This window comes from Anastrepha obliqua, chromosome 2, assembly GCF_027943255.1.
Source record: "Anastrepha obliqua isolate idAnaObli1 chromosome 2, idAnaObli1_1.0, whole genome shotgun sequence".
In the NCBI taxonomy this organism is placed as follows: domain Eukaryota; kingdom Metazoa; phylum Arthropoda; class Insecta; order Diptera; family Tephritidae; genus Anastrepha; species Anastrepha obliqua.
The window spans coordinates 113,106,465-113,121,677 of NC_072893.1; the positions used below are offsets into that span (position 1 = coordinate 113,106,465).

The window sequence follows — 15,213 nt, forward strand, 5'->3', positions numbered from 1 at the left end:
ATATTGAATAAAAGTTAAGTAAATATATTCAAGCAAAATATCAAATAGAAACATACTTTTCGCCTATCAAATCGGCTATCGGGTTCTCGTCGAGTATCAACACACGAAGATTTGGCGCTAAATCCAAGTCATCAGGTAGTTCATCGAAAAGGTTGCCACTTAAAATGATGGTTTCTAAATCGCGCGGACCATGTAATAGATTGTCGGGCAATTCTTCCAGTTCCATGAAGGACATATCTAAAGTCTTGGAAGAGAAAAACAAAAATACATATAAGGTTGTCAAAAAAGTCTTGCGGTATTTCCGCAAGCTTGTCTTTGCAAGCGCGTAGTTCTAGTTGTATTCGTCGCATCGGTTCACGCTAGAGCTTTTTGGAAAGCTCTTTTCACGTGCTAACACCTGTTTGATTAATTTTTGTTTCCTTTTAGTCGTTCGTGAGTTATAGCGTCGCAAACATGGAGCAAAATAAAGAGAAAATACGGCATATTTTACAGTACTACTACGATAAAGGCAAAAATGCATCTCATGCAGCCAATAAAATTTGTGCAGTTTATGGACCCGATACAGTTTCCATTTTCACCGCACAACGATGGTTTCAACGTTTTCGTTCTGGTGCAGAGGTGATCGAAGATGCGCCACGGTCCGGAAGGCCTGTCGTCGAAAATTGCGATAAAATCGCTGAATTGATCGAAAGAGACCGACATAGTAGCAGCCGTAGCATCGGCCAAGAGCTGGGCATGAGTCATCAAACCGTTATAAACCATTTGAAGAAGCTTGGATTCAAAAAGAAACTCGATGTATGGGTGCCACACGACTTGACGCAAATAAAACAAATTTTTGCCCGTATGGATGCATGCGAATCGCTTCTGAATCGCAACAAAATCGACCCGTTTTTGAAGCGGATGGTGACTGGCGATGAAAAGTGGGTCACTTACGACAACGTGAAGCGCAAACGGTCGTGGTCGAAAAGCGGTGAAGCTGCCCAGACGGTGGCCAAGTCTGGATTGACGGCCAGGAAGGTTCTTCTGTGTGTTTGGTGGGATTGACAGGGAATCATCCACTATGAGCTGCTCCCCTATGGCCAAACGCTCAATTCGGACCTGTACTGCCAACAACTGGACCGCTTGAATGCAGCACTCATGCAGAAAAGGCCATCTTTGATCAACAGAGGCCGAATTGTCTTCCATCAGGACAACGCCAGGCCACACACATCTTTGGTGACGCGCCAGAAGCTCCGGGAGCTCGGATGGGAGGTTCTTTTGCATCCACCGTATAGTACGGATCTCGCACCAAGTGATTACCACCTATTTCTGTCCATGGCGAACGAGCTTGGTATTCGGAAGTTGTCCACAAGAGAGTCCTGTGAAAATTGGCTCTCCGAGTTTTTTGACAATAGGGAAGCGAGCTTCTATAAGAGGGGCATTATGAAGTTGGCATCTCGTTGGGAACTCGTCATCGAACAAAACGGCGCATATTTGACTTAAATCGCATTATTATAACCAATTTTATGAACAATTGAAAATTCAATAAAAATACCGCAAGACTTTTTTGACATTTATTTTTATATTTATAAATATTTGCAGTAGTATGTGTCGCTGAGCTCTATACATTTTAATAGTGCAACGGCTATGGAACAAGATTAACATTGGCCATTTATAACTACTTAAACATATATATATAAGTATACTTAGTCTTGCCATAACTTCTGTGACAAATTTTACAATGCACATGCCGAGAACGAATTCACAGAAAAAAATTCCGTTATTTTTGCTTTTGTTCGTCCACTCACAAATTATACGAAGTTTAATGGAAAATTTCGCTTGTTAACAATGTGTGAGTGGGGAGCTAAGGAAAATCGCATTGCAGTGATTGCATTACAGAAGTGTGGCAAAAGTGCTAATGAGATTTACGAATTGCTGAAAAAAACTTAATATATTGAGAATGTTTGTGTACCGCACGATCAATCGTTTTTCCAAAACGTCTCAAATGACAGACAAGAAAAGAAGTGGTCGTCCCCGCTTGGTTCGGAACAGTGCAGCTGTTCAAGAAATAATTCACAGAAATCCCCCTAGAAAGCAGAAAATCATTTCCAGGGAAATTAATGTATCGCCGAGATCCATTTCAAGACTAATTAGAGATGATGTCCGCATGCAAGCCTTCCGTCGCTCAATTGGTCATCTTTTGACAAGCCATTCAACGCAACTGCATCTGGAAAGCACATGCAGATTGTAAAATCCCACCAAAGCTGTATGCTTTGATTAAAGCCCCTTACCAAAACTTTCACTATAGAGTGCTACATAACGGAGCCATTCATAAGCAACGCAGGTGACAGGTAAGGCTGCATAATGTCGCCTATACTTTTCCTGCTAGTCCTCCACAATGTTCTGCATATACCTTTCGATGGCAAACTCCGCGGTATTCAATGTACTTCTCGGAGCATCTCGAAGATCTCGATTGTGCTGATGACATTTTTTTTTTTTTTCACTCCACTCGGGAGCATAGGGCCTCGACAAGACTCAGTCTTGCGTTGGTTTCGTTAATCTATTTTGATTTCTGACAGGGTAGGTGATTAGCCTTCCGCTACCAGTCCTAAGTAGTGAGAATGCCCACCTGTCGTTGCTTAGTAACAACGCCTTCTTACTACTAGGAGCGCCATCTGTGTTTCACATTTTTCTGGCAGAAGGATCGCACAGATGGTTGAGGACTTCGCTAAATTTCGTGTTTCTGCGCTATTACCGCGATCGCCCGCTTACTCTTGCTGGCGCCACTTATTGCGCTGAATATTGTGCGGGAGTAAGAATGGAAAGGATACGCTTTTTTTGGGCCTGAGGAATGATTTTTTTGTTTTTTTAGAAACAGGGAAAGAGGTAAATTGGGAACAGTGCGAGGACCGTGCTTCATGTAGGATTCGCACCGACAACCCTCTGGGATGGCAGGCTAGTGCACCTACGCTAGACTACCGAGGCCGCTAAATGACATATGTTTACTCTCAACGAAGTACACTGACATGCAAGGAAAACTTAGTGACCTAGCAAGCGAAGCCGCACTATATGGATTGATAATAAACATTCAAAAGACAGAGGCAATGGAAATAAATGCCAATATATCCTCAAATTTTAAACTTTGAGTGCATCCCCTCGTCGACGGATCAGTGCGTGCCTTCGCTTAGTCCAAACGGAACTTTCTCCACCCATATTCCATCAAGGGAGGAGTGGACCGGGAGCAACACTTGTGGACAGGGCCTGGTTAAGCTGTACACGGATGGCTCGAAGTTGGACGGTTACTGGATCACCGCAGTGTGTTCCAAGCCGAGGTGGCCGCAATTAAAGAAGCAGCTGACTGGCTACTTACTTCTGTAATAACTGTTAAGAAGGTAAATATTTACTCCGATAGCCAAGCGGGTATTAGGGCCCTAGGCTCTATTATGGTGCATTCGAAATTGTTCAGGGGATGCCTTGTCTCTCTCTCTCGATTACATCAGAATTCTCCGATATAAAGATAATTTGGGTACCTGGTCACAGTGACATTGCTGGAAACTGCGAAGCCGACGAGCTGGCCAGACAAGGTGAGGTAGTGTGCCCGCGAAAGGAGAGGATCGGGATCCCTTTGACAACCTGCGCTCTACTCCTGGAAGGATGGCCTTTGCACCAACTCAGCGAGCGCTGGGCAAGTACACGAACGTGTAAGGTTGCGAAGTCCTTCTAGCCACGTTTGGATAGGAGGCGTTCGAGGGATATTCTGAGGATGGACTATTTCGAAGGAGGCAGAGAATGCTGGAAAATCATGGCTGGAGATAAAAGAGTTAGCAAAAAATCGAACTCTGTTCAGATGTTTCACCGCGGCGCTATGCTCCCCAGCAGTTAAAGGAAAAATGATGATGATGATGCAGCAGCTTCTTCGGTGGCACGCGGTCAACGGCCATGGCCGTATTGGTTTGGTGGGGAGTGTCTTTAAAAGGCATTACATCTACTCACTTCCGCGTGAAAAGTATTAAAACCGGGGCAAAAGTGTACCCAGAGGATGTCTTAGAAGGCGTGGTGAAGCAGTTGAGCAGAACTCTCTTCATTGGAGAGCGTTGGATCCTCCAGCAAGATTCCGTTCCAGCCCAAAAGGCAAAAACCACCCAGCAGTGACTAAAAACCAATATTCCTGGGTTCATAGCCGCAGAAGATTGGCCGTGTGCCTGTCCAGATCTGAATCCACTGGACTACAGTTTGTGGTCCAAATTGGAGAACATGGCCTGTCGAAGACCTCACAGAAATTTACAGAGTCTGAAACAAACTTTGCTTCGAACAGCGATGTCAATATCCATGGAAACCGTACGTGGCGCAATAGCTGAATGGCCTAATCGTTTGAAGGCTTGTGTAAAAGCAAATGGTGACTATTTCGAACGAAAATTAATTTTTGTTTTTAATATTTACATGATTAAATGAAACTAACTTCATTAAAAAAAATGTGTGATTGCATATATATAACGCTTGTGCTTGACTTGTAACAGAACTTATGGCAGGACTAAGTATATATGCCCATATTTTTATATACTTTATATTATTACGGCGGTAGCTGAATGGGTTGGTGCGCGACTACCATTCGGAATTCACAGAGAGAACGTCGGTTCGAATCTCGGTGAAAACACCAAAATTAAGAAAAACATTTTTCTAATAGCGGTCGCCCCTCGGCAGGCAATGGTAAACCTCTGAGTGTATTTCTGCCATGAAAAAGCTCCTCATAAAAATATCTGCCGTTCGAAGTCGGCTTGAAACTTTAGGTCCCTCCATTTGTGGAACAACATCAAGGCGTACACCACAAATACGAGGAGGAGCTCGGCCAAACACCCAAAAAGGGTGTACGCGCCAATTATATATATTTATATTAGGGCGGGTCGATTAAAAAATCGCTCATTGCTCTGTGAAAAACGTATTCTAGGGATCAAAATAAAAAACTTTGCCGAAGGAACCATACCTCTAAAACGAGTTCTGATGTCCCCCAATTTGGGTCGAACGAAAAATCCCACTTTGACCCATTTAGAGTGCTCCAATCGAGTCCAAATGTATGACCGACCCCCACTAAATTGGACGGCCGATCCACCCATGCCAGTGGCACACCCCGTGGAACTCCCCTGGGGGGTTCCCCATACAATCATTTCAAAATATCACCATTTTTGGCCTTTACATGAGAAAAGAAACTAAACAGTTCGACCCAAATTGGGGGACATCAGAATTCGTTTTAGAGGTATGGTTCCTTCGGCAAAGTTTCTTATTTTGATCCCTAGAATATGATTTTCACAGAGCAATTGGCGATTTTTTTGCCACTCCACAAATCGACCCGACCTAATATATATATATATTACATTAATTTAAAATCAGCCCTATCGCAAATTCTCCTAATACAATTATTACTTTTCTTTCCACACTTACCTTCAAATAAGAGAGCCCAGTAATAGCCGCCACTGTATTCTGATCAATCACTTGAAATGTGTTTCCGGACAAGATTAAGCTCTCCAGCTGTGGCAAGTGCTCAAAGAGGTCCGAATTCAAACTGTGGATTTCATTATGACCGATATCGAGTTCGACCACTTTGCCCAACGGCTCATAGTCATGGGCAGAGTATACACCTTGGAATGCATCGGGCCCCAAAGTCTTAGTATTCAACTTGTTGTGGGACAGATCCAGTTTAGCGAGCTCTGTTAAGTTGGCAAAAGCACCTTTTGCAATACTTTTAATTTGATTAAACCCCAAATAGAGGCTTTTAGTTGTATAATTAGGAAATCCAGTAATTTTCGTTATATTATTGTGTTCAAATTTAATTATATCAAATGTTATGTCGCCATTTTTAAGGGTTGCCCATTCTTCGTCACTAAAGAGAGAATTCATTTTCTTATTACTGCAGTCGATTTGGCTTACTGGGCTACTGAGACAGCTGCATTTCTTGCATAGATCACTCTTGAGAATATCCACCTGAAAAAATATAAGAAATGCAAGTGTGTATGTAGTTAGTAGTTGCTCAGACTCGAAACACCGGGATCCGAAAAAACAACCCGAGACCCGAAAGTGCAGAAAGTGGAAATTAGTTAAAATATTGGCTTTCTTACCTTAGGTAATGGGGCTGTGGTCGTAGTTGTAATGACATCCTGCTCTTTTATCGGTACCGCCTTTTGTGTAGTGTTGTCTGCAGCTCTTACTGGAGAGCAACACATCCCCACAAAAATGATAACTGGTAGCAAATTATATTTCATTTTCATGGGTCACCTAAGTAGAAAAAAATGTTATTAGCAAAAAGTTCGTTTCATTGTCTACAGCGAATATGGCGGATCGACGGTAGATCGCTGCAGCCGAGTAGAGCCGATGCATAACTACCATTCGGTCGATCTCGGGATCGATGTGCACTGGGAAGATGAGAAATAACGACTGCTTCTGCATTGGAAAATTTGCACATCAAGGCGCACACGACACAATGAATATAATGTAAGCATACATCCCAAGAACAGAAGGTACATTCCATATAATCCGTATCTCGGAGCGCTGATCGTAGCACACATCACACCTAATATGCAGTAGTAGCCAATTGCCGCCCTGCTCTTGCAAGGCTAAGATTTAAGCACTTGGGTTCTCACTTCTTTCCTACGCCTGGTGATATAACAGGCCTTGATATTGAAAATCTGATGAACTTCATCAGCAGCTTAAAGCGGTTAACACAAGCATATCTCAGTTATCGTTTGTAAGCCACGAATACTCAACCACCCTTCTTCTCCTCCTCACCCTTTCCTCTCTATCTTTTCGTCCTATCGGTTTCCGTCACCTTATTTCCCGTTCAGTTGTATCACAAAGGATGAATGAATGGTTTTCTTTGTCCAAATGTGTCCACTCTCTGGGCAACTATTGTAACCTAACTTAACTTAACTCAAATGCAACGCCAACCAATGCTCTTAAAGCACTTTGGGATATCTATTGATGATCGAATACTCTTGATGATATATACAAGTATGTACATAGCAAACCCAATTTGAAGACCTGGTGTATAGATAGTTTTTGGGGTAAAAATCTTAGAAATCACGGTCTGTTTAAGTCGGGCTGAGTTTCTAGAAAAAAAAAACAACACCGATTAGTCTCTATCAGAAAATTTCGAAAAAAGTCGAACAGTCAAGCCGAGCTCTACAGAGATTGTTACAGTCTCACGTAATTACAACATCACTGATTGACGCGCTACTCTTCATTAACATGGCATGTTCGACCCTACGTTACCGATAAATTTACATTCGGCCAATATCTATAATATCAGCTGCATCCCCTAAAAATGCGGCGGAAATGTTTTAGGCTGGTGCAATAACAAGGCGTTGCTTTTAATATCCTGAGAGTCAAGAACAGAGTGTAGCAGAGTTCTGTCCTACGGTGTAAGAGCCAAACAGACGCACAGTGCGGCCGATTCCCAAAAAGCTGGCCAAAAGTCGAAAAAAAAAAGTTTCTAGATAGAGTTTTTTTGTCTTTGGGTTGGCTACAGTAATGCCTTGAGTAGTGAAAACCGTTCATAGCAACGTCCTGTACCCTAAGTATCCTCTGTATTTTCAGTCGCAACGTGGCCTTCGTTTGAGCATCGTATTACTGTCGATGAATAGTGAAAGTTGTACACATTTGAAAGATTTTGTAATGGAGTAAATTGAACAAAACCAAATGGAATCATCTTCGGAAGGTTAGTAAAATACGAGAAATCTTTAGTGCATATCAATACCTCGACACAAAATTTTTAGCGCTGCAGCAATACGTAGATACATTTTTTGCAATTTTTTTTTATAAAATTTGAGTTTTCAAACTGTATAGTAATACAACGCCGTCATATGCTCCTTTGAAACCTATTAAAGATTACTCAAAAAAGTAATGGTTACTGAATAAAAAAAGATTCAGCTGCTACCACTTGCTACCTTGGCTTTTATGCTATTTTTTGTGCACAAGAAATAAATACGAAGAGAGAATGAGAGAAAACAGTGAAAGCCTATACTTTCAAGAGGGGATCTGCTAGGGGTGGAAGAAGGTGGATTTTCAAAATTTTAAGATCAAATTCGTAATCAGCGACCCTGAAAACATAAATTAACATGCATCTTGATTATGTTCTAGAATATACGCTATTTCACGTGAGGGGGTGGCCAATAGGGGTGGAAGGGGTGGATTTTCAAAATTTTAAGATCAAATTCGTAATCAGCGACCCCACAACCCCCGAGTAAGAAATTTTGAATCAATTACTTAATTTTTTGAGTTTTGGCCAGCTTTTCGGGAATCGGCCGCACTGTGAGACGGGCAGTCTAGCTAACAATAAAAAAAAGAAATCCATTATTTTTCCTTAAAATTTTTGGGCAAATGGGTTAAAACTTTTTTATGGTCGTTCTTTAGCTCCTGGGCGATGCTACGACTGCTGACATGCCGGTCAATTTAGATTATTTTTGCGATTTTATCGATGTTTTCGACAATATCGACATTTTCTTTAACATCAAAAATGCCTGAACGGAATCGGCACCATAAACACCATTCACAATTTCAGCGGCCTGGCTTGCATTTTCGCCTTTATCAAAGAAAACTGTGAAACGTACCGAATTTTCTCTTCGTTGACTTCCATTGTTAACACCTTCTTTCCCCCTATCTAATATATGTATCTTTGGGTCGAAGTGCCTTTGAATAGGTGAAAGTAGAATAAGTAAGTAGAATAAGGAAGCACCGGGTAGACAAAAGTATGTTCAGGCCGGGTCTTCACGGCTAATCTTTCTATCAAAAGTAGTATCAAGTATATAGACTCTATAACTTGAAGCCGGAGTTTCTATGAACTCTCACTGAGTACTGCACGGAACATTCACTGAGACAAGGAAAACTGCAGCCAACACTTTCACCTTAATGCACAAAAGCTTCCAGAAACAAGCGTCTGCCGTTTTTAGCAACTAAATGATGAACCACCGGGGTACGTACGTTGTAAACGTGTCGTAACACTGATGTGACGTCACATTAAACCTTACATAAACATAACATATCAAGTTAAATGTCGTAGGATACAAATTTCTGCACCAAGTTTTGTTATGATATCTCTATTTTTAGACATATGGATGGATTTGGCGAGTGGGCGATTTCTCTTATCAATCCTAAAATATGTATTGGTTAGCCGAATACCAATACTCGACGAGTTAACTAGAGTTATAATAATAAATACGTTGCGTATAAATATGTGGAGCTTTTTGAATTTTTACTAATGCCGAATGTGAAAGAGGCATTCAAAGTTAGCTATAAAATAAAGGTTCGTACTAATCGTAGAAAATCGCTAAACAACCTTTATCAAGTTGATTGGAGAGTTGTGACTCAACCGATTGGTATCTTTTTACAGATATAGCACAAATTCTACTTTATTATTTATTCAACGAAATACACAGATATTTTAGTGCTTTTCTAGCACTTTTTTAGCACTATTTGAATAAAATATTGATCAGTGTTAAATATTTCGCAGAAAAGTATTTTGATATTTTTTTATTTTTTATTTTTTTTATCACTTGATCTAGTTTTTTAAGTAACTTACGTTTTGTTATTAAAGTCACCGAGTCTAAACACTCACTGAATGCGTTTTCGTAGTAACAAAATTATTTTATGAATATCTTATCACTACTTCGTTGCTTTATAAAAGTCGGTATAATCTTATCAGTGCCAAATAAATTTTGTTGTGATAAGGGTAACGTTAAATGTTGTTGTATTTTTATTAACTAACAGTTATTACTATTTTCCTTTTATGTAGTAAATTTTTTAAACGTACAATGCATTTCGTTTGATGACAATTCGCCGCAATAGAATAAGGTTATTCCCAACATTGTTGCAAAAAAAAATAAAAGAGGTTGTCTGTAAAGTCGGTTTACTGACGATAGCTTAACGTGATAACGTCATAAGAAAATACTGATTGAATGGTTGCATTTTCAAAAGAAAATTTTAATTTTATTTGTTTGATAGATATTTTGTATGGATATAGAGAATGAGTTAACATTAACATAACATAATATACTTTAACATAACATAACATAACATAACATAACATAACATAACATAACATAACATAACATAACATAACACAACATAACATAACATAACATAACATAACATAACATAACATAACATAACATAACATAACATAACATAACATAACATAACATAACATAACATAACATAACATAACATAACATAACATAACATAACATAACATAACATAACATAACATAACATAACATAACATAACATAACATAACATAACATAACATAACATAACATAACATAACATAACATAACATAACATAACATAACATAACATAACATAACATAACATAACATAACATAACATAACATAACATAACATAACATAACATAACATAACATAACATAACATAACATAACATAACATAACATAACATAACATAACATAACATAACATAACATAACATAACATAACATAACATAACATAACATAACATAACATAACATAACATAACATAACATAACATAACATAACATAACATAACATAACATAACATAACATAACATAACATAACATAACATAACATAACATAACATAACATAACATAACATAACATAACATAACAAAACAAAACAAAACATAACATAACATGCTGTTCAAGCAAGGTAACGACGCATGAGCAAGATGACGCATTTTTTGGTGCGTGCAGCCGGCTACATAGAATTATAAGACGTTATCACGTCCGGAGACCAAAAACGAACACTCCCCCTCGTTTGGAACCGTCGCCCACCCTGGAACCGTTTCTGCATTACTTCACAGTGGCGTTCCATCTTCTACGTTGAAAGGTCTATGCTCTACGGCGGTCTTCAAATCATTGAAGGCAGTTATACTAAGATCAAAGGTTGCTCAGGAATGACTGGCAGCTCTAAACTATATTAGCACTGTCTTCAAGGTCAGCCTTATATGGGTTCCGGGACATAGAGATATTGAAGGATATTGCAAAGCCGATGAGCTAGCCAGAAAGGTACTTACTAATCTTCTACTTCTTGAAAACAGAGGCAATATTGGAATCCCTTAGCAACTTACAAATTAAGGATAATAAAATAATATTCTCCAGTAGGCCAATGGAGAGAAGAAAATACGAGTGTCACAACCAGGCTAATTGCTCGCAAATAGTTAAGAGAAGATCAGGAGAATTGCTTAACCTCTCAAGAGAGAACATCTCGAAAGCCATTGGCTGTTTGGTAGGCACTCTTCTAGGCTAAGAATATTTTCGCATGAATACTGCAGAAATTGTAGAGACGAGGAAGAGGAAGAAACAGTAGAACACTTCCTCTGTAATTGTCCAGCTAGTAGTAGAGCAAGGTTGTTGAGAAAATACCATTTTGACTCTCTTACGGAACTATACGGTGTTGGAATAAAACCTATCCTACGCTTCATAAGAGAGTCTAACTGGTTCCATGAAAATTAACAGTAAGGTTCCCGTGTTATACAGTGGTATCACAACGGATCTACAGAGTCTAAGTGCGTTGGTTTCTCTAAGTCGACTGCCACAAGAACCTAACATAATCTAAGATCTATAGTTGTGTGCCTGCGCCCAGTCCCGCTTTTTTATCCGAAGGATTTTTTCGCGAAATCACTGCTGGTTTCCCACGTTTCCTCGCTGCTTAGCATTTTATCTATTACATTTTCGGTGGTTATATGACCGACTGCATTCTCGAGCATTCGACGTTCTTGTTCCCAACGCATGCATTGGAAAAAGGTATGTTCAACATCATCTGCGGCTGCGTCACCGTATATGCATGTGGGGTATTCGTATTTTCTTATTTTGAATTGGTATTTCTGGAAATACTCGTGCTCCGAAAGCATTGGAGTTATATAAAAATTGACTTCAGCGAAGTTCCTGCTGTACCATGTAATCAAATCTTTTATTAGCTTGTCCCCCCATCTGCCGCGGCCTTGCCATAGCTTTATCGTTTCGTTCTTTATTTCGTGTGCTGCAAGTTTGCTTACTCCTTCTTCCATCCTCTCGTTCTTTGATGCCCACAACTTTTTCCTCTCAAAAGCTAGCAAATACCTCAAGACTAACGCGCAAAGTAACATTCATAATAAAAAAAAAAAAATAATTGGCGCGTACACTTCTGTTAGGTGTTTGGCCGAGCTCCTCCTCCTATTTGTGGTGTGCGTCTTGATGTTGTTCCACAAATGGAGGGACCTACAGTTTTAAACCGATTCCGAACGGCAGATATTTTTATGAGGAGCTTTTCCATGGCAGAAATACACTCGGAGGTTTGCCATTGCCTGCCGAAGGGCGACCGCTATTAGAAAAATGTGTTTATTAATTTTGCTTTCACCGAGATTCGAACCAACGACCTCTCTGTGAATTCCGAATGGTAGTCACGCACCAACCCATTCGGCTACGGCGGCCGCCATTCATAATACTTTAGTTAATATTAGTTCTCACTGACTTAGCCCTTTGCTTTAATATACCTTTTTTCTTTATAATTTTATTTAAAATACGAATTTGCGAGAAACGACGTCGAAACAAAATTTCTCCACTCTTATATCTAGGTTGGTTGGTTGGTTGGTTGGTTGGTTTAAGGGTGACCCCGCATCGGAGTGCCACATAGACCGCAAGTTGGGTCCGTTGTGTTGCCCTGGAGCTCATTATGTTACATGATTTCCCCACCGAACCGAGATTTTTATTGTGGATTTTGGTCAAAGATATTAATTCGTTTCGAGAATTTGATGAGAGATTCGATTTTCAGGTTCGAGAGTACTGAAAGATTGTCAATTGTTGGAGAGCCAAGAAGAGCGAGTCGACTTCTGGCTAGACCGTTCCTTAACTTCCACTGGCGTTTGACATCAATGTCTAAGTCAGAATATTTGGATATTTTTTCCGCATATGTTTTTTGCATGTTTTGTTTAGAGGGACAGCAATATCAACTATATAACCAGTCGTTTGAGATTTATCAATCAGGAAAATATCTGGCCTATTGTGGTCTCTTGTGGCATTTGTTAAACTTGTTCGATCATAATATAGAAGGTAGTTGGAGTCTTTTTGAACAGGTTCTGGGGTGTATCTGAAGTACGGTATTTTGCTTGGATTGAAGTTGTACATCTGCGTCAGTTTTAGATGGATTATTTTCGCGATGTCATTATGTCGCTTCAGGTACATAGAGTTTGCCAGTGTGGTGCATCCCGCTAGCACGTGGTCTAATGTCTCACTTCGACTATTGCATCTTCGACATCTGTCTGCAGCGGCATTTGGATCTCGCATTACGTATTTAATGTAATTTCTCGTTGGAATCACACCATCTTGTATGGCGAAAATGGTACCCTCCGTTTCGGTAAATATCGACCTGTTGGGAAGCCATAAGTGCGACAATTTTTGGTCGACATGTGGGCTCAGCAAGTCTTTTCGATATACGCCGTGGACAGCCATTTCAGACCATCTTTGGATTTTTTCATCTATTGTGGTTGCGTTTCTGATTTCGTAGGATTGATTCATCCGAAGTGGGGTGTAATTATCATCCGCAGCAATTGCAGCCTTGTGCAGATCGGATTGGGAGTACTTATGTTGGAAGTATGCTCTTATGTTTAAGATAAGTTTGTCATGCAGTGCTCCAACATCAATCTGTCCCCTGCCGCCCGCTTTTCTAGGTAGCATCAATCAAACGACAGAGCTTTTTGGATGGCGTGACTTGTATTTAGTCATAATTGTACGTATTATTCGTTGTAGATTTTCTATTGGCATAATTTATTTTTGTTTTCAATTCTATTTTATTTTATGTTTCATGTTTTTACTTCATTTTATTTAATTACAATAATGATGTTTTTAAATAATAGTATAACTTTCTATTTTATTGCAAATGTTTAGTTAAATTTTTTATTCTATTTTAATATATTTTAGTTTTTTATTTTACTTTATTCTGTTACATTTTGTTTTATTTTAAATTGGAGTATTTTTTTTTTTTTATATGCCATTTTGTTTTAGTTTCTTTGATTTTGTACTTTATTTTATATTGTTGAAATGGATAATATATCACAAATCTGGCATCACCTATATTACACAGACTAAATGTCAATTATGTCAATTCATTGAATCACACATTTTTTCACTTCCTGTTTAATCGAATAAACGCGAACACGTTTCAACAAGACTCTGCGATTCAATACATATTTCCAATATATCGCACTTGTTACGTTAAAGCGTAACAACTCAAAATCTGAACATTTTCAGTAGAGACGAAAAACTGTTTCAGAAAATATCATTAAAAACAATATAACGGTTGTTTCACTCTTATTTGTTTAGTAGCTGCGCTAAAATAACAAATTTTTGAGTTGTTACTCTTTTCCTGAAATTTTTTTATACACTTAGTGGTATATTTTAAACAAACCGTTTGGTTGTAAACAGGCACAATTCAAAATGTTACACTTTATGTGACACAAATTTGTTCAATCACTTGGAGACAACGAAAAATGTAACTCTTTAGTTGAGACAAAAGAAGTCATTCTGAAAACAAAGAGAGAGTCATAACGGTTTTTTTAATGAAAGACTAGACAAACCACTGAATGATTTTTACAGTGGGTAGAGATGACCACTGTACAATGTTTTCTTGCAAAAAACTAAAATTTGGAAATTTTGAGTTGTTACGCTTTAACGTAACAAGTGCGATATATATTATAATTTCATTCAATAACAGTAAAATATTATATTTTATGAAAAATATTTAGTTAAATTTGTTGTCCTATTTTATTTAATTTTAGTTTTTTATATAATTTTATTCTATTTCCTTTTATTTCATTTTAAATTGGAGTATTTTTTTAATTCCATTTCATTGTATTTTAATTTATTTAAGTTTTTTTATTTTGTTCTATTACATTTTATTCCCAAACGAGAGGAAGTTTTTTAGTCTTCGGACATACCGTTGCTGCGACGGTAGCTTTGATGATGCATTAGACATTTTCAACCTCACATCAGCCTCATCCGCAAAAAACAAGAAAAAAATTACATCTTTTTTTATTTCAATTTTTTGTACTTTATTTCAATTTATTTTAGTTTAATTATAATTATTTTTTTTTTTTTTCAAATAATAGGAAAATATTTTTTTTTTTAATAATATTTAGTCATTTTTTATCTTATTTTTATTTATTTTAGTTTTTTATTTTATTTTATTCCTTTACATTTAATTCATTTTAAGGGGATAGGCCTGTAAAATTGCGAA

General features: G+C 38.3%; 1 protein-coding gene across 2 annotated transcripts in view; it reads right to left on the reverse strand.

Annotated features, from left to right (window-relative positions):
- Positions 1-14,135, reverse strand: part of LOC129239491 (leucine-rich repeat-containing protein 15) — a 29,594-nt gene extending 15,459 nt beyond the window's left edge. Inside the window, exons 1-4 of one of the 2 annotated variants that reach the window (XM_054875004.1) lie at positions 14,049-14,135; positions 6,090-6,246; positions 5,416-5,955; positions 57-244 (exon numbers count right to left, since the gene is read on the reverse strand). In XM_054875004.1, the coding sequence (XP_054730979.1) occupies positions 57-244; positions 5,416-5,955; positions 6,090-6,239 (878 nt within the window). In that variant the 5' untranslated portion in view covers positions 6,240-6,246; positions 14,049-14,135. Of the gene's footprint in view, positions 1-56; positions 245-5,415; positions 5,956-6,089; positions 6,247-9,544; positions 9,637-14,048 lie in introns of those variants that run through there. The other variant, XM_054875005.1, reaches the window with a different exon arrangement.
- Between the last annotated feature and the right edge of the window lie 1,078 nt (positions 14,136-15,213).